This window comes from Cyanistes caeruleus, chromosome 3 (assembly GCF_971803275.1).
Source record: "Cyanistes caeruleus chromosome 3, bCyaCae1.hap1.1, whole genome shotgun sequence".
In the NCBI taxonomy this organism is placed as follows: domain Eukaryota; kingdom Metazoa; phylum Chordata; class Aves; order Passeriformes; family Paridae; genus Cyanistes; species Cyanistes caeruleus.
This window is the reverse complement of record NC_141703.1, coordinates 89,099,674-89,117,764: the sequence shown is the minus strand read 5'-3', so window position 1 is coordinate 89,117,764 and position 18,091 is coordinate 89,099,674. Positions and strand designations below refer to the sequence as shown.

The 18,091-nt window shown below is 36.4% G+C and overlaps 1 protein-coding gene across 6 annotated transcripts in view; it reads right to left on the bottom strand.

The window, feature by feature from the left end:
• The window catches only part of SPAG17 (sperm associated antigen 17), a 90,993-nt gene that overhangs the window by 41,721 nt on the left and 31,181 nt on the right, over positions 1 to 18,091 (bottom strand). For 4 of the 6 annotated variants that reach the window (XM_086884001.1, XM_086884002.1, XM_086884006.1 and 1 more), the window contains exons 7-17: positions 16,532 to 16,713; positions 13,511 to 13,666; positions 12,832 to 12,913; positions 11,743 to 11,864; positions 10,638 to 10,775; positions 10,441 to 10,554; positions 8,845 to 8,995; positions 6,987 to 7,217; positions 4,918 to 5,006; positions 4,144 to 4,260; positions 2,409 to 2,563 (exon numbers count right to left, since the gene is read on the bottom strand). In XM_086884001.1, coding sequence (XP_086740127.1) covers positions 2,409 to 2,563; positions 4,144 to 4,260; positions 4,918 to 5,006; positions 6,987 to 7,217; positions 8,845 to 8,995; positions 10,441 to 10,554; positions 10,638 to 10,775; positions 11,743 to 11,864; positions 12,832 to 12,913; positions 13,511 to 13,666; positions 16,532 to 16,713 — 1,537 coding nt within the window. The remainder of the gene's footprint in view (positions 1 to 2,408; positions 2,564 to 4,143; positions 4,261 to 4,917; positions 5,007 to 6,986; positions 7,218 to 8,844; positions 8,996 to 10,440; positions 10,555 to 10,637; positions 10,776 to 11,742; positions 11,865 to 12,831; positions 12,914 to 13,510; positions 13,667 to 16,531; positions 16,714 to 18,091) is intronic. The other 2 variants (XM_086884003.1, XM_086884005.1) reach the window with 1 other exon arrangement.

Genomic DNA, 18,091 nt, shown 5'->3' with positions numbered 1-18,091 from the left:
CTAATAATAGCAGCTCTAGACAGCTAACATTAGGGCAATAGAAAACTATAACAAAAATAGTTTTCTTGTGAGAATCTCCATAAATTAACAGGAAGAAACTTCTGTTTCTCTATAAAGACTGGTGAACATACTAGCAAGAATTGAGACTGTTTTAACCATCAGAGTTCCAGAGTTTTTGTCTCTGTTGTCATGTGAACAAGAGAATAGTGGGTGGATAGGGAATGGAAAGGTTTTTCTGGAAGTTTATTCTGGTGTTATTATTGTGGTTTGTCAATAAAATTTCTTTTTTTTTTCCCCTTTAAGTTGTATGCCTGTTTTGCTCTTATTCTAATCCATATCTCACAGCAAGAAGTAAGTTATTTTCTTAGTTAGTGGTTTAAAACCACGACAACAGGTCATTTACAGCTTCAAGATATACAAGTCTCTCCCAGCTTCTGCAATGTAGCTGGAGTCTGCTTTGGGAAACTTGCATGGAGAACAGCTGATCATATGTATACTCAGTAGGGAGAAGGTTATTCTGTTCATATTTGAAGAAAAGTATACAAGCTATAAAAAACTACGGTGTTGAAAACAAAAGGCAAAACTAGTCTGGAACATGGAGTTACCAGTTCTGGAATAACTTGAAGATGAATATATGTTATAAATAAAAAAGAGACTATTCGTGTGGAAAATATTTTAGGCCAATGAAACAGTCATTCAAAGTCTAAAATACACATTCTATTAATATGTATTCTGATGTCACTACTGCCAATGTCTGACTCAGAAGCATTTCTCAGAAAGGATTATTCTTTTCCAGTAACTTGTGTAATGTGTTTACTATGAAACTATAAACAAATGTCATTAAGATTAACTTTGAGCAAAATAATTATTTTGATAATGCCTGAATTCATTTGGCTTCCTGATAGAGTGGTCACTTATTCTAATCAGAATTAAAATGTTTTCTATACACACTTATCATTGCAGGTACATGTGACCATGCCTTTGGATTCCCTTACTTGGTGGCATTCATTAGATTTCACATGCAGCCTCCTGTTGCCTACCCTTTAAACAGTATAATTTCTGAATTTTGGATGTTCTACATGAACTACAGGACCTGATATCCATAAAGAAAAAGGAAGGTAACTGGGATCTCCAGGAGCAAAATATGCTGCAACATCAGAAATTTAATTTCCCCTTTGCATGACAATTTGCTGTAACAGGATTCACTGTAATCAAACTGAAATTATTCTGTGTAATAACAGATTAACAGATAACAGATTTTTATTCCAGACAGCAGCTATGAAACAACCCTACAAAGATGGTCTGTAGTCTATAAATAAAGAAGTAACAAGTGAACACAGATATAGAACTCTTATCAGAGAGATTGTCAAGCACTGCATCTATTGTGCATTTGTAACTCTTCTGAATGAATGTGTTCACACTGATGAAAGTGTGATCGTTAAAGCTATACCAAAAATTAGAATGATAGTAATTTTAACAAAATAAAAATCAATAAATTGTTACTAAACTCATCAGGAGTCAGTTATTTCATACAAAGGTAAAAAAAATACTACTCTTAATTAGTAAGTAGAGTTTGTGCCCGTTTTTGGCAACTCAGCAGGATCTGGAAGCTAACTGCAGGCAATAGCCTGAAGCACTCCAGGTATTTAATGAGTGTCCTCCACAGAAGCGTTATGTTGCTTGGAAACACACAGTAGCAAATATTTATGATACTTTGTCTGGAAATCTGAAATGATCTTAAGCAATAAGACAGAAAAAAGTCTGATAATGTGCTGATTATTTTGCAGAGTATAGGCAGGTATCAATGCTGATATTCATAACATATTCATAACAGAACCAAAAGAGGACCTACGCCTTCAAAAATTCTAAGTAGCATATATAGCAGTGGACATATTAACCACTTGCACACCTCTAACTGGTGAGCAGATATTGATAATGAATTAAGAAGAATGTGTTATTCTGTGACAAGCAAATAAAAAATCTAATGTTAACAAAAGGATTTGAACTTTTCTCAAAAAGAATTCCCACTAAATCACTCAATTTATATATATATATAGTTGAAAAACCTGGTAAGTATATACTAAGACAGAATTCTTTTTTTTAACATTTTTCACCTGCTATGTCCCCAGTACAATTTTCTTGATGTGGCATTCCTAATATGATTTTGTATGTGTACATTACTTACATTTTTATATTTGGTGATAAGGACCTACACTCTGCATTGTTGTCACTCAGAAAAGTTCAACAGACTTCTTTTGATACAGCACTGTTTTTGACCTGCATGACTTCCTTTCTCATAAATGTGTCATATAGCCACATCTTAATTTCAAAGCTTTGCCCTAAGCACACCTGTGAGGGCTTTCATGGAAAATGACTGTGAATGAGATGGGGAAGATAAAATCCATTACCTGAATCCAACATTAGAGTGCAGAGCAATATTCCAAGTCTCTTGGCACAGATGATGTTGATTCATAGGATTGTGAAAAACCATTAGTAAAGAGTTATCTTGGGTATGATAAAAGGAATCAATACATCTATATTCTTGGGATGCTGTATGGAGAACCTGAAAAGGAAAGAAATAAAGGTACATTCTCCCTGCAGATGGTAGCATATGTGCAGAGGCTACACAGCACAGTCTTGAGCAACAGGTGCTCCAGAACACTTTCCTACAAGATGTATTCAAAGCATTTGGATTCCAGCAACCACAATTGTTCAGGTAGGTGGAAACTGGAATTGCATTGCTATTCATGTTGAGAACAGATAACAACTATGCTCCGCCTTCTGAATGACCATGAATGAAAACATTCAGCTGCACAAAACCCAAATAAATTAAAATATTAAACAAACACTTAAGATTAAATAATAAAATGCTTAAATAAATAGTAAATAAACCCAGAATTATCATATACCAGATAAAAAGAAAACTAATTTACTTTTTTTTATCTCAGTTGAGCTTACTTGGTATTCAGTTTGGTACACCATGACTTGCACATCTCTGAGATTTGCTGCGACCTACATTATTCCACTCTCCTCTGTACTGCCTCATAATTTTCAATTTTTGTATTGCCTGCAGGTTGAAGCTTATTTTACAGTCATAGGTGAAAGAAAGCCTTCTTTTAAACGATTATTTTTCAGAACTATGCAACTGAAGGTTCTAGAAGGATCTGTTTTATCATCTTCCCAGGAACAGAGGTGAGGCTGATTAAGCTGGTAGATACCAGGGTCCTCCTTTCTACCCTTTTTAAAGATGTGTAAAATGTTTCACCTTATCCAGTCATCTGGGACTTCACCTGACTGCCATAACTTTTCTTTCAAAAGGTTATTTTTGGCTGCAATAAAATGCTATTTTTATTATTTCATTTTATTTTCCACTAGTATCTTTTTACTAGACTAATTATTTCTAGTTAAAGTAGTATTAGCTAGTTATGTTGCATACAAAGGGATGCATTGGAATGCATGAGCAGACATAAAAATTGTCACACTAATGTGGTGCTGCAAAAGTCCAGGCAGCACTTCCTTGGCCCATGTCTAGCACGTGTCAGGCTCAAATAAGAATTACAGCCTATGAAGCTCAAGGCAGCACAGAACTAAACATCCACTCCTCCCAAGAGGATGCCTCCCAATTCAAGCCAACTACACTGGAACATGTCTTTCAGATTTGACATTCTGTCTTTCTGCAAGGTAAGTTTTACTGTTCAGCCTGCAAGATTTCTATAAATGATACTTTTAGCCCTTAAAGGGTGAAGTACTGTAACAACCAAATTTTCTGTTTGTCCATAAAACATACACTGCACAGGGATTTGCAAAGTATGTTTTCACATCTACTGCAATGAGTCCCAAAACTGCTGCAGAGGATCACCCCTAAGGGCAAGGTGGTTTTGTCTCCACCACACTTTCAGCTAAGAGACTTGATGCCAAATAGGACAGCTCTGTTTTGGCCAAACCAGGAAATAAAAACCCATTACCAAATAAATTTCACATGAAGAACTAAGAAAGTAGCTAAAGCACAATGAATTTTGGTAAAAATGGAAGATAAAACTGAATCAATTATTGAGCAGAAAAATACCCTGGACTCCACTACTACTACTTTCTAAAGCATTCTGAGGGAGGACTGTATATATGAGATTGTCAGTACATAGATACCTGATGAAGAACATGTGGTTCAAAATGCTCTTCCAAACTCCAGTCTGTCAAGCAACGCCTCTGTGTCTTTTTTATTTCTTCTAAAATTGGTCCAAGGCCATCATTTTCCAGACTCATCTTAAAATACAACAAACCAAAATAATGAATATCAACATTTCAGTGTCAGTATTAAATTGACTGTAATCTTGTTGGATTAATAGACAGCATCCCATGTTGCATCACAGTTAACTGCATAATAACTGTGCAGAGGCATATGGCACTGTTTAATAAAAAATACAATTACTCCCAAGCTGGTTTGGTTTTGGACAGTCTATGACAAAATAGTCTAAATACTTTTATTATTAGCGTATATGTTTTTGAGTTCTGTAAGCAATTATGAGTATTCAAACATGTCCTATAATGTGATTTTAAAATTGCTATGTTTATTATGGGATGTATGGCAGACAGGTGATTCTGAAGATGCCAAACTATACAGTTTACTAGTGTGACACAGTTTGACAATTTCTTTTAAACTTTCCTGTTTGTATTTGACCCCTGGCATTCAGGAAAACCAGCGCAGAATTATCATTAACACCTTCATTGAAACCCGTCACCTTGGAATTCAAAGAAAGTGATTTCACAGTGCTTAAAAGTCATGTCAGTATTTGCCAAACATCATAAAATTAACATTTGCACACAGCATTACAAAGGAATCCCCAGTAACACAGCCTGGCATAGAGCAGAATCTTCTGTTGACTCATGTAAAGTCTAGTTGACTCCATTTCTCACACTTGCCATATCAGAATAAAGAAGATCCAAATCTATGTTCAAAAGAGGACCACCCAAACCATCTCCTTCATCTTCGTCACTTGCTTCTGTATGCCCTGGAAATTGAAAGCAGAATTTAAAGAACTGTTCCAGAAATTTGAGCCCTACTAAGGTTGAAGCAATGCAATTTCCCTAGTCTCCTTGATGAGATTGACATCAAATTGAAGCCTCCTTTTTTCACACTTGTCCAATAAATACATATCTGCTACACTTCTTTACTAAGAGACCACTTTAAAGTCCAGTGACAAGTACCAGATAATTAAATAAAATTAAAAAAAAAATAAAAAAAATAAAAAGAGTTTATAAAACCCACTCAAATCATGCTTTCTATCTGACCCATGCTAGCCCACTAAAAATACTCTCAGAAGTATCCTCCAGATTTGTAAACAAAGAACCATTTTTCTTCATACTTTAAAAAGCAATCCCTTGCACAGATAACTAAAAAATGATGATTACAATAAAAGACAAGACCAACTATTTTGGTATTTTCACACATTTTTGACAAATGCAAATTCTAATGTTTTAATTAATTTGGTTTACACAGATCCATAAGCTACTGACAGAATATTACTTCTCTGAGGGTCTGACCAATCATTCCATTGTTGAAATGAACACCTGATACTAACAGCATCACATGACAACTTTAACTTCTATATTCTCTTAATTTTAAAAAATAATTTCCTGTTAAAAGAATTCTTCATTCCCTAAGTTAGTGCAGACGTCACTAGTATTTGATCAAGATTCACAGGTACAGGAAAATTTCTCTTTCTGGTGGAGAATACACCACAAAGTATTTGTTTGTAAGCGTCTTATAACCAGCTCAGCTTCCAGACATGTATCTTTAGGCTCTGCTTCTCTTGGAAATTACTCCTGTTTACTGACTGCCTTTAGAAGATAGAAGAAACCTGAAAGCAAATGTTTTATTTTCCTGGCATTTGCTTTTGTGCCGCAGAAGTGCTGAAATGTTGTTATTCTTGTAACTGAAGAATCCAATATAATGACTACTACAAAAGCAAAACACACTAACACTCAAGTATGTTCCCAAGATGCAGAAGAAAAGCAGATAAGCAGGACTCATTTTTGTCTGCTCCAGCCTTCAAAGAAAAGCATCCCAACTAAGCTGCTTGCTTAGAGATCTCTATCAAAAAAGCATGGACAACATCACAAAGTACTGCATGCAGCTCTGGGGTCCTCAGCACAGGGAACACATGGATTTGTTGACATGGGTCCAGAGTAGACCCAATGAAGGTGATTGGAGGGATGGAGAACCTTCCCTGTGAAGACAGGCTCAGAGAGTTCAGCCTGGAGAAGAGAAGGCTCTGGGAAGCTCTCCTTATTGTGGCCTTGGAAGAGACTTCCTAGTAGGACCTGTAGTCATAGGATAAAGAGCAGTGGTTTTAAAGGAAAGTAGGATAGATTGAGACTAGATGAGGAAGAATTTTTTATCATAAGGGTGGTGAAACACTGGAACAGGTATCCTAGAAAGATGATGGATGCTCCATCACTGGACTGGAGGTCAGACTTGACTCTGAGAAATCTGATCTAGTTGAAAATGTCTATGCTTATTGCAGGGGTGTCAGAACAGATGACCTTTAGAGGTTCCTGCCAATCTTAACAATGATTCTATGATTCTGTGATCATGAATCTAAAGGTATAATTGCTTAAACTGACCTAATTTCTACTTTTCTTGAGTCCTGAAAAAATAATCATTGTTTTTAAATGTTGTTTTTTGGCCAATACATCTCCTTTAACCAAGCCAAAAATGTTTCATTACGTTAGAATCTGCAGGAGAAAATGTAGAACTTCAGCAAATCCATTCTGCATCATCTACAAATGTTAATGCTGTAGTACAAAATAGCTTTTGTCTTTATTCTAATATTCCTAGAGAGTAATTCAATGTATAGGCTATATAATACTTGAAAATTTGTTGACTTGTACAAAGAAAAAAAATCACATCCGTGCAATAGCAAATGATATGGTAAGACAAATAGTGGATTCAAATTCTTCAGGAGTAATGTAAACAGAAAACTTTTTACCAGAGCAGCTTGAGGATTTCTCATTAAGCTTCTTTTCCATATGGAAGAGTTGTCTCAGCTGTCTTGCAAACATGGTTGGATTATCCCAAGGGATATAAGACACTTCAGCATCACCTCCAACCCTAGATCCAGAGCTCTCCAGGAAACCAGAGTCACTCAGCCCAGTCAGCTTCAGGCTTTCAAAAGTAAACACTCTGAAGGCTCTTTCTACTTCAGCCCAGCTCAGATGTTCTAAAAAAGAATTACAATCATTAACTGAAAACGTCCTTACAGCTCAGCAGAAAATAAATACAAGACTATTTAAGTGTATTGTTCTTGGCAACTCTGCAAAAGCCAACAGCAATTTCCTTAATGGTACTGGATCAACTTATGTGGGCTACATTTTACACTGCATTCGAAGTTGAACGCTTCCAAATCGCAAAATGATATGCCTACATATTAATCCATCTTAAATGAAGTGGTCCCTACATCTGAATACCTTCTGGCTCATTAACTTTATAAAAATGATGTTGATTTTAAAATACTGAGTAGACTTTATCAGGCCAATTAGCAACCAGTTATTTTCAGATCATAAAATGTTTCCATTATCTGTAGCTTCTCAAGCATCAATTTTTTTTTCCTCTTCAGACAGAATTTTACACACAATTTAAACAGAAGTTTCAAGGTGCAAAGGCAATAATTAACCCTGTTTATGTTTGTATGCATTCATGAGCATATAACAGTGATAGTCATGCAAAGGACAGGTAGTACAATGTTCAGATTACATAAAGAACATCTTCAGTTTGAAGTGTTTTCTCGTTAGAGTGGTTAACTACCCAAGCACATTGTATATCTTGAGAATGTTGGATCTCTCATCTTCTGTTCAAATTAACCATCTCCTTTGATAAAAGCAAAGGCTTTTCTAGCTAATTTACTAGTTAGGAAAGTCTGGCTGTACAGTGTGGACCAGTGAGGATCATCAAATTCAACACCCATCAGCTGGAGGACTACAGCAATAGTGAACACTTTAATAGCTTACAGTCCAAAATTAACATACCAACAACTAGAAAAAACACAGCGAAGTGTAAATTAATCCAACTCAGGGAATTCAGGATGAAAGAGCAGGGAAAGTACCTTCAAGTCCTGTGCCTTATATGATGACATGAATGTAACCAAAGGGATTTGGATGTTTATATTTCTTAATAACTTAAAGCAGACTTCTGATACTTCCTAAGGGTATTTATGTAGTCTATGGGATTGTTTCCCACTGTATGTCATGGTGGCAAACACTCCAAGAAAAGGTAACTGCAGAAGTAATTATGGTTGGAGAAGTCAATGTATTCTTGGTTTGATAAAGGGACAGTTATAAAGTAGCTTCATTATTAACACAAACAGCTTACATAGAATACATTCTTAAAGCTGTGTATTGCTCCATAAAAACTGTCTACCTAAGATACATGTGCTTTACTTCCAAAAGTGAGTTGATAAATTAACATAGTTTACATCAGCGTCTCTCGAAATGCATTCTACATTCTAGGATCAAAACTGCAGTTTTGATCCTAGAATGTAGCTGGTTTTTTCTCACAATTAGTAAGAGTTTGTATGTTTGTAAATATAAATAAATAAAGTAGTTCCAAGATACTCCCAGCTCTTAGGTACGCAATATTTAACACTATTTATCATGAAACTGAGGTCTGAAGTTAGGGTTAACTTGTGTAGTACGCTATAATCATATATAAGCAAGAATGTGAAAGTGGGAAATTCTGCAAAGGTTTTTTTTGGCAGCTTGAAAATCTTGTCCCAGAATTCCTGCTATTTAAGAGAATCATCAACCAGAAATAAAAAAGAATGGAAATTATATCAATGAAAATCATTTTACCAGTAGTACAATAATGCATGAGCTCGTGAACTCTGGCCAAGCGTTTAGTGTTGTTTTCAATTGAAGGAGGGGTGAAATGGATAAGTTCTGTAAGAGGCAGTTTATCCATCATTTCACACTCAATCTTTTCTGGATTGAAGTTCTCCTGGACCTGGAACAAAAATCAAAGGACCAGAGTTAAAGTAAACTTTCACACTATTGACTTTCAAAAAATTATGTTTGAATAAAGAGGTCTTTCTACAGCAGAAGACATTAGCATGTGCTTAAGTCAGTTGGACATAAACTTAAGCTTGAACATGGGCCCACAGTATGGTTTTGATACATGGTGTCAGATACTGTCGGCAGAAAAATATTAGACACATAAGAGAATGACTGACAGCATAATAACAGACATTTGTTAGCTGTTATTTGTCTGTGTTAGCTAGACTTAAAAATACAGAAATATGTACTGATCTATTCAGACTGGCAGCAAGTACCTTCCATGTATCTTTCAGCTGGTCTGCGCTACTTTTCATAGTAATGAAATCCATAAATTTATTGATCGGTCTGTGATGAGAGGTATCCTTCTATATACAAGGATTTATTTTTTCAGACATAGTGGTATCTTTCAGTTTCATTTTTTGTAGTATTACACACTTATGGTACCTTTTTCTTTAACTGCATATTCCAAATGTTTCTCCTCTACTCTTTCCTCATACATTGTGCTATATCCTGAATTTCCTCTTCAGTAAGTATATAAAATTAATCACATGTGTGTCTGCTAAGAACATCTCTTATGTTGATTACTCAGTCCTTCCTTCTGCTTGAATACATCCAATGTGTCAAAATGAGTTGTTTCTGAATAGTTTTAATCAATGGTTGTCAAAGTATTCCCCAGATAATTTGTAATCCATGAAGCCAGGCAGACACACCTCAGCTGTGAAAACTAGAACTGTATTATCACTTGTATAATCCTCAGTAAATTTTTAAAGTTTAATGGTAAAACTACACCTTGCCTTTGGAAAAATTCAAGACATTCACAGTGTTTTTTTGATTCAGAAAGTCTGGGAACTGTTACTTTGCAATAATCCCAAACTATGCAGTCTCTGAACCTTTCTGCCTTTGTTAGAGTTTGGGAGTATCTTGGTTACACACTATGCTGCAACTATTTAGCCAATCTGAATACATTTCTTGTGCTTATTAATAGTTGCTATGTATTTTCTGCTACTTCTCAACATTTTAGTAGTTAGTCTAGTTTCCATGCTGAGTCACCATTAACAAGTTAGCAACTCATTTTCTATAGTATCATCAGTGTGTGACAGCAAATCAACAGTTCTGTAATATCTCTCATCTATGCCAAAGGCTAGACACTCTCATTAATAATGTGATCACTGAAATCAGTAGGTTTGTGCTCCATTTTTGTGAGGTGTCCTCTGTCAGTAACTCACTGCTTCTTAAGCAAACTAAACACGTGTTGGTGCATGCACCACAGTAGAAAGAAGATCTAGGATATGCTGTCCTGTTTTGTAAAAACACCACTCCTCCCCTTCTAGTGCAGTGAGCACTCATTGCCTGTGAACTTTGGAAACACTGATATATAAATATGTTGCACTGTACCTTCAGCAGGTGCAACCGCTGAGCCAGGGCATCATGGTAGTTAAATAAGAGAGGGTACTGGGGGGTGACAGTCTCTTGTTCAATGTCTTTAAGAGAAAAGTAGTCATACAGATTCTGTTTTAAAAGAAAAGAAGGAGGTATTAAACCCCAATAATGAGATTTGTTGTTTTAGGAAATGAACAAAAGACAACACAAACCTTTTTTTCACTCATGGGAAGTGAAAGAGAAGGAAGGATAGAGATTATATGATCTGAGATGGCACGATGCAGCCCATCAGCCTGAGCCTCTGCTGTTATCAGACTCGGTGGTATAAGGTCTTCTTCACTTGCAATAACCTGGCAAATATAGTATATGTTAGCTTCCATCACAGTATGACTCCTGCTTAACTTTACCAGAAATACCAAGCAAATCCTGTTATAAGCTAAGCACACGTTCATAAATTCTGTCAGGGAAGAAAAGCCTAATTTTTTCTGCAAGTAGCAAAAATACAATTTTACAAGTTAGTTTCTGCACAAAATAAAGATTGTGGAAAACAGAATTAAATGTTTTTCCTATCAGTTTGAAAAGATGAGAAGAAAAATATTTCTAACTTGAAATGTTAAGAATTGTTAAGAAAAACAGGCAATTAAAAACTGATTGTCTATTAGGTGTTGGACTTAGAGTATTCTTCCCTGAGTCTATTTTCACACTAAGTTACAGAAAATAAAAACTCCAATATTATGCTGAAATTTTACTCCTAAAAGAAGGAGGATTTCCAAATAATATTGTGTGTCTCTTCTACATCATAGATTGTGCCTGAACTCAACAGAAGTCAGATTTGTCTAGCACTAGCATTGGTGCTCTTTTGTTAGGCTTGACCTAAGACCTTTGAACTGAGTAAATCAGCAAAAGTTCAGTATCAATAACATTGCTGTAGGACATGAAAACTTGTTATTGACTTAGATAAGAAACTGCACCGTTCTCCTTATTTGATTATATCTGTAGTCTTCAAAAATTAATTATGGAATAACACTATATATACATATATATATAGGGTAAGTGCACAATATGAAAGTAGTCTTGATACAGTTCACATCTGCGTGAAGCATATGTTTGTGTATTCACAGGTTCAAAACATGAAAGAAAATCAAAGTTTGGAGTTTTGACTTCTTTGTATTGAACCTCCTTGCTCAATGCCTCAGTGTCTCATATTTTAGATTTAAACAGATGGATGTATTGATCTTTGACAATCACTTACATTAGGTCTAGGCCAAAATAGCCACAGAAATGAAAAAGATACATTAAAAAAGATAACATTCCCACCTGTTCCAACATGCAGCTCAGCATTAAGGGTACAGAAAAGTACTCCTCAGGAATTTGTCTCAGCAAGTCATTGTAATACCTCATGTCCACAGAAGGAAACATAATAGAAGTTTCTTCATCTGCTACATTAAGAGATAAAACATTAAGACACGTTTGTTCAGAAATACCAACGTATATTCCAAGTCAGTTCTGCAAGTTCACAGCTAATACAAAACTGGGAGGAGCTGTTGACTCTCCCAAAGGCAGGGAGGCCCTGCAGAGAGATCTTGGCAAATTAGAGGGCTGGGCAATTATAAGTATTATGAAGATTAAAAAATAGAGTGTAGAATTCTGTGCCTGGGATGAGGCAGCCCTGGATGTACATACAGAGTGGGGAATAAGATGCTGGAGAGCAGCACCACAGAAAGAGACCGAGGGGTCCCGTATGATGGAAAATTGAGTATGAGCCAGGCATGCCCAGGCAGCCAGGAGGGCCAACCATGTCCTGGGGTGCATCAAGCACAGCATGGACAGCTGGGCGAGGGAGGGGATTGTCCCACTCTGCTCTGCTCTGGGGCAGCCTCACCTTGAGTAAGGGGAGTTTTAGGTTGGGTATTAGAGAAATTTTCACCCAGAGGGTGGTTGGGCACTGGAACAGGCTCCCCAGGAAAGTGGTCACAGCACCAAGCCTGACAGTTCAAGAAGCATTTGGAAAACAGTTTCAGGCACATGGTGTGACATTCAGTGCAGGGCTAAGTTGGACTCAGTAATCCTTGTGGGTCCCTTCCAACTCAGGATATTCTGTGATTCTGTGAACACTTTAGACAATATTTATAAAAAAGAGTCTAACAAATTAGAGACCTAACAAAATTACTGTGATCTTTTGAATCTGACTGTGACTAGGAACAAATAGAAGAAGTGATTTATTAAAGAACTTGGTTATTGCCACTGCAGTTTTCACTTTCACTGCACTTCCACAATGTGCTCACCAGGATACACAATATCTTCAGCTAACTGCACAAATAATTTTGAGGATTTGTGCTGTCAGATGAATGAATGGTTTGACAGAGTGAGCAACTACAGACGGATGCTTTCATCCTTTAAACTTACTCTCTGACAAAACTATTGATGGCAGAATTTCCTCTGGTTTCCCTTTTCTCCTTGTAGGTGTCATCTGTGGTGTCGGTTGTTCCTAAGTGAACAAAAGTTAACATAAAAAAATCAGAAACCATAAAACAAATTTGTATTGCACAAATAGGTGGGAAGACCTAATTTCATTTAGCTCTGTTTACTCACCCTAGACTACATGATAAACTTTTAAATGGAACAAGATAGTAAGAATGTAGTGTGTGTTCTAATAAGCTACTTTCTTCTCCCCATGCAAGCTTTTGCCTATTATGAATAAAATAAGGAAGTAGATCTTGCATAGAACTAATAATTATTTTTTTGACAGTTCACAAATCTGCAACATTGCATAGTAGCTCTGTGCAGACATATTGATTTTTCAGACACAAGAATGTATCATCAGACACTATTTAAGAAATGTCTATACCTGTGATACTTTATGCCTGTAGGATCCTTCTAATTTCCTTCTTCTGTTTTCCCAATGCTCAGATATTTTTTTCCCATTTTTTTGGGGGTTTTAAATGCTTAAGACAAAACCACAAATTTTATTCACTGAAAATTATTCACAGAGTGATGGTCCAAGATGAATTTATGAGTCAAAATTAAAGACAGGCAATTCTACCCTATCATTAGTTATTGTCAGCAAGAAGAGAAGGGTCCTTGCCTCAAGCGAAGATGGTTGTGTTGACTTGCACTCTGGAAACGCAATCACATTAATAAACTTGGTGTTTTCCAAGTAGTTGCAATGCTGTCTTCTCCAGTCCAGGCAGTCATACATCAAACAAGCAATGTGTTCAAACAGCACAGTACCAAATGCAAGCTGAGAGAAAATCACATACAAAGGATGAAGTGTGGGTATAAAACTGTCACGTAACTTAGTGAGAGGAGTCATTAGCCCTTTAACCAGCAGATCTACATTTACTTATCAACTTTCCAAAAGACTTTTTCCTCCACCAATTCAATATGTTTTATGGGGTTATTCTAAAACCTCCCTCATTTTATTTGCCTTAACACTGCCACAGCACAGTATAGACTGCATATTGACTAAATGCTTTAGTTGTTATAAAGTTTAACTTGTCTTAACAGTTCAAGGTCTGCTATCTTGCAGATGGAACTTTGGGGGTTTTGGATGGGAAGGAATGGGAGAGGAAAATTAAAGTGTTTTGTAATGTGTGTATGTTTTTACTAGTGATCAACCTGCAGCATATTTGCAGAGTCAATCATTTCTCTGCTCTAGAAGGATAAAAAATAAAATCCCAACCAGGTAATATAATCTCATATTCTTTTCTTTCTTTCTGTTGCCTTTTGAAAACAAAGAAAGCCTCAAGAATGGCATTCTGAAATCCACAGTGAGTGAAGGAATGTCAGCATACTGCCCAAATGTCCAAAGGGAGAGCACTGTATCTGCAAAAGTCTGACAAGGAAAGAGTCATGGTTCTTGAGGTCATGTACTGTGGTTTTCACCAAAGCTTGGGAGGAATAAAAAGAATAATAGCCACTTCTATTTTAAATATTAAATGTTACTGTACAAATACCAAAACCCTGTTGGAGACCACATGAAATACTGAAGTTTCAGCAGCTTTAATGGATGTACTCTTCCCCTGTACATCCTGGACTTTGTGGAAAGGATGGAATTATTATAACTTTTAGACAATTTCTGTAAAAAAACCTTTTCTGAGTGATTCTTTCACTCTTGTGAAAGTAGGGCAAGTCTCTTGTACTAAGAAGTTTGCCTCTAAGAGGTGGCTAACAACATTGAATATCTCAATTTTAAGTTTCCTAAAATAAAACAGAGAAGCACAACTGACATTAGGCACTAAGAAAAATAACAAACTGTTAAGAAGTATTAAGCATCTCCTTTCCTCAGCTCAGTGCTTCTTTATTACACTGGGAAACAGGCAATCCCAAATCACTGATAAGTTAAGGAATAACTTAAATGGTAAGTTATGGAATACTTGTCTCCATTTTCATAACATTTAAAGACTAGAAGAGACACTTGGGAAAGAAATTCTATTTGTGAAAACAGCATGTTCATTAATATTCTTGTACCTTTGTTTTCCCAATTCAATGTTTTTCTGAAGAACGGGTTAGTATAACACTTTTCATCCATATATTTCTTAAGGTATCACTAGAGCCCATGAAAGTTTTATATAAAATATTTAAGTGTTTTCAATGCACAATGTTTTAAACAAAATGAGATTTTTCACGAAGTCATAAGTAACAAAACCCATTGATACTCAATGGGATCCAAGCAAAATTTAGTATAATTACAATTTTGTAATACAATTTGCCTGGTCTCTCCTCAGAACATAGATGCTTATCCAAAGTTTTTCAGGTCTGACCATTAGTGATTCTCCAACAAAGAAAGCATTTCTGAAAGTATTTTCCTTTCTAAAGATCTCAAATCATAGAGCAGAGACTGCTTGCAGTATGTAATACTCTGTCATTTTTATATTAATGTCTAACATTTTGTCCCAAGAATTTTCCTCCTGTGTATCTTGCACTTCAGAAATTCAGCAAGCTTAGACTCAGAGATCCTTCAGCAAGTCCACAAGAACAGACTTACTCTATGTTATTACTATGATTTCAGAATTTATCCCCACCTGTTTCTTTAAAAACTTAGAAACTTTCTTACTTCTGGAGGGCTTATAAAATTTTAACTGCAATCTGTTGAAATCTGTTTCAGTGACAGATGATTTTTCCTCTATTTCAGCTACAATGTAGGTGCTTGCAGGATATTTAAACATAGAAACAGTCCCCTGTAAGATGTGATTACAGGGAAGATAAAAACTGTTTTCCCAAAAGAGGCTTGGGACTGTAAGATTACATAAAGAGTATAATGATAAGTCATATTATAAGTAGCAAGCCTACACGATTCCACAACTAAGGCATTTTCAGTGAATGCTTTGGAAACCACTTAGAGTTGTTTGTATACAAACATAATCTACTGTACTATAAATAAGGATTAGAAGAATGTAGTTTAACCCTAGAATGTCCTTTAATCCTAATAATATAAAAATATAAATATAAAAATACAGGTTAATAATAGGTTAAATTATAGCATGTTGCCTTATTTTGTTACCTCACTAGAAGTGAGAATCTAGGATGGAAAAAATTTCTAATGATACACTTTCTCCTTCAGTGTCTGGTAATAATCCTGACTCAGCAGGCTATAATGAGTAATAAATTAGAGCCATGTTTTAGACAAAAAGAAGCAGTACTCAGTATGATAAAACAACATCATATATCAAAAAGTATTCTTGCATTCAGCTAATTTTTTCTTATGTGACTATTCTGAGGTGTAGTAAGTAGGCCTGATGTTATGAGGACAAAAATATAACTTCTGTGTTATTTCATACATGCATATAACTCTCAAAAGGGATGCAAAATGGGTCTATAAAGATACTGAATAAATTTAAAACCTCAAACTATTTTACAATCCTTCTTCTGTGGCCTACAATATTAAGAAATTCCAAACCAGGCATTTTTGTTCAAAGGACTCCTTATAAACAAATGCTGAATAAAGTTGTTGGATACATAGGAAATAATTTTTGTTTAAGATTACGAATATACTAACTACTTGTGGTTTTGTTTCAGAGAAGACTTGAGATAAAATTCCTAAAATGTTCTTAAAAGTTATAAACCCTAAACCATGCTGTAAACTGTAAACACAGAATGTACTGACCAGCATTTCACTGTCTGACCAATCAGGGGGAAAGTCACTTTCCTTAACTAGGTAATGAAACCTGGCAATATCAAAGAGACTTGATCCATGCTTTCCACTGTTCAGAATGGGGTCCAGGAATTTCCAAAATATTTCCAGGTTCTTGTTAGCTTCGTCTTCCTTTCTTTTCTCTGCTTCTACATCTAAAATATATAAGTATTTGATAAATCATGGTACAATGTCTCCCTTTAACATAAAGCACAAGTCATGTATCAGTCTTCTGTAAGTACTGTTAAAATATTTCCACCCTCAGTAAACATCTGACACCCAACTTTGGGATGAAAAATACCCCCACTTATATCTTGCCATCATCTTCTACCTGTTCCAAGTACAGTCATTGATCCTGACAGTAACCTGTGGGGATCATCTGGTAAAACTCCTCTGCTCAAGCAGTGTCACCAAGCTCAGACTTCCCAGGACCATGGCCAGGTGGCTTTTGAGTACCTCCAAGAATGAAGGCCCCTGACCTCTCCGGGCAATCTGTGACAGCGTTCAGTCACCCCCACTCTAAACAAGTGTTTTTTTGTCATCAGGTAATACCCCATGTTTCAGTTTTGCCATTGCCTCTTGGCCTGTTGTTGCCACTGAAGATGAATAGATCACATGGACACAGGTCGAGGTGTGGTGAAAAGAAGAGAAAGTTTATTTTTCCCCCCAGGATTTATAGGCTTCTGACCACGGCCAGGGATTGGATGGTCAGGATAACACTTTCTCACTGCACTGGCCATGAGAGATGCCCATCACAAGACGTGTAACAGAAAGAATGTACACATATCTATATTTACAGTTGCTGTCCTGGGAAAGTCCTTAGAAAACTATGTTAGCAAGCTCAGAAGCTGAGTTTTCAGGGCGACAGCCTGTCACTGAACACCACTGAAAAGAGCCTGGCTTCCTTTTCTTTGCACACTTCTTTCAGGCATTTATACATATTGATGAGTCCCCTCCAGGCTCTTTTTTCTCCAGGGAAAACATTTCCAGCTTTCAGCCTCTCCTCACATGAGAGATGTTCCATTCCTTTGAACATACAAATTGGTCACTTGGTGGACTCTCTCCAGTCTCTGCTCCATATCTCTCCTGTTCTGAGGAGTCCAGAACTGGACACAGAACTCCAAGTGGGGCCTCACCAGTGCTGAGTACAAAAGAAAGTTCAAATCCTTTGACCTGATGCAGCCTTGGATACCATTAGCCTTGTTTGCTACAAAGGCACAGTGCTGGCTCACGTTCAGATTAGTGCCACCACCCCTAAGTCCTTCTGTGCAGAGCTGCTTTCCAGCCAGTCAGCCCCCACCATGAACTGGTGCAGGACATTGCCCTTGATGAATTTTATGAGGTCCTGCCTCATAAAAACAGGTCTGGCAGGACCTGTTGAGGTCCCTCTGAAAAACAGCACAATTCTATGGTGTTTCAGCCATTCCTCCCAGTTTTGTATCATAAGAATACTTGCTGAGGGAACTATCCTGATCACAAATGAAGACATTCAGCTGGACTCATTACCACCAATCTTCTCTGATACCCACTAGG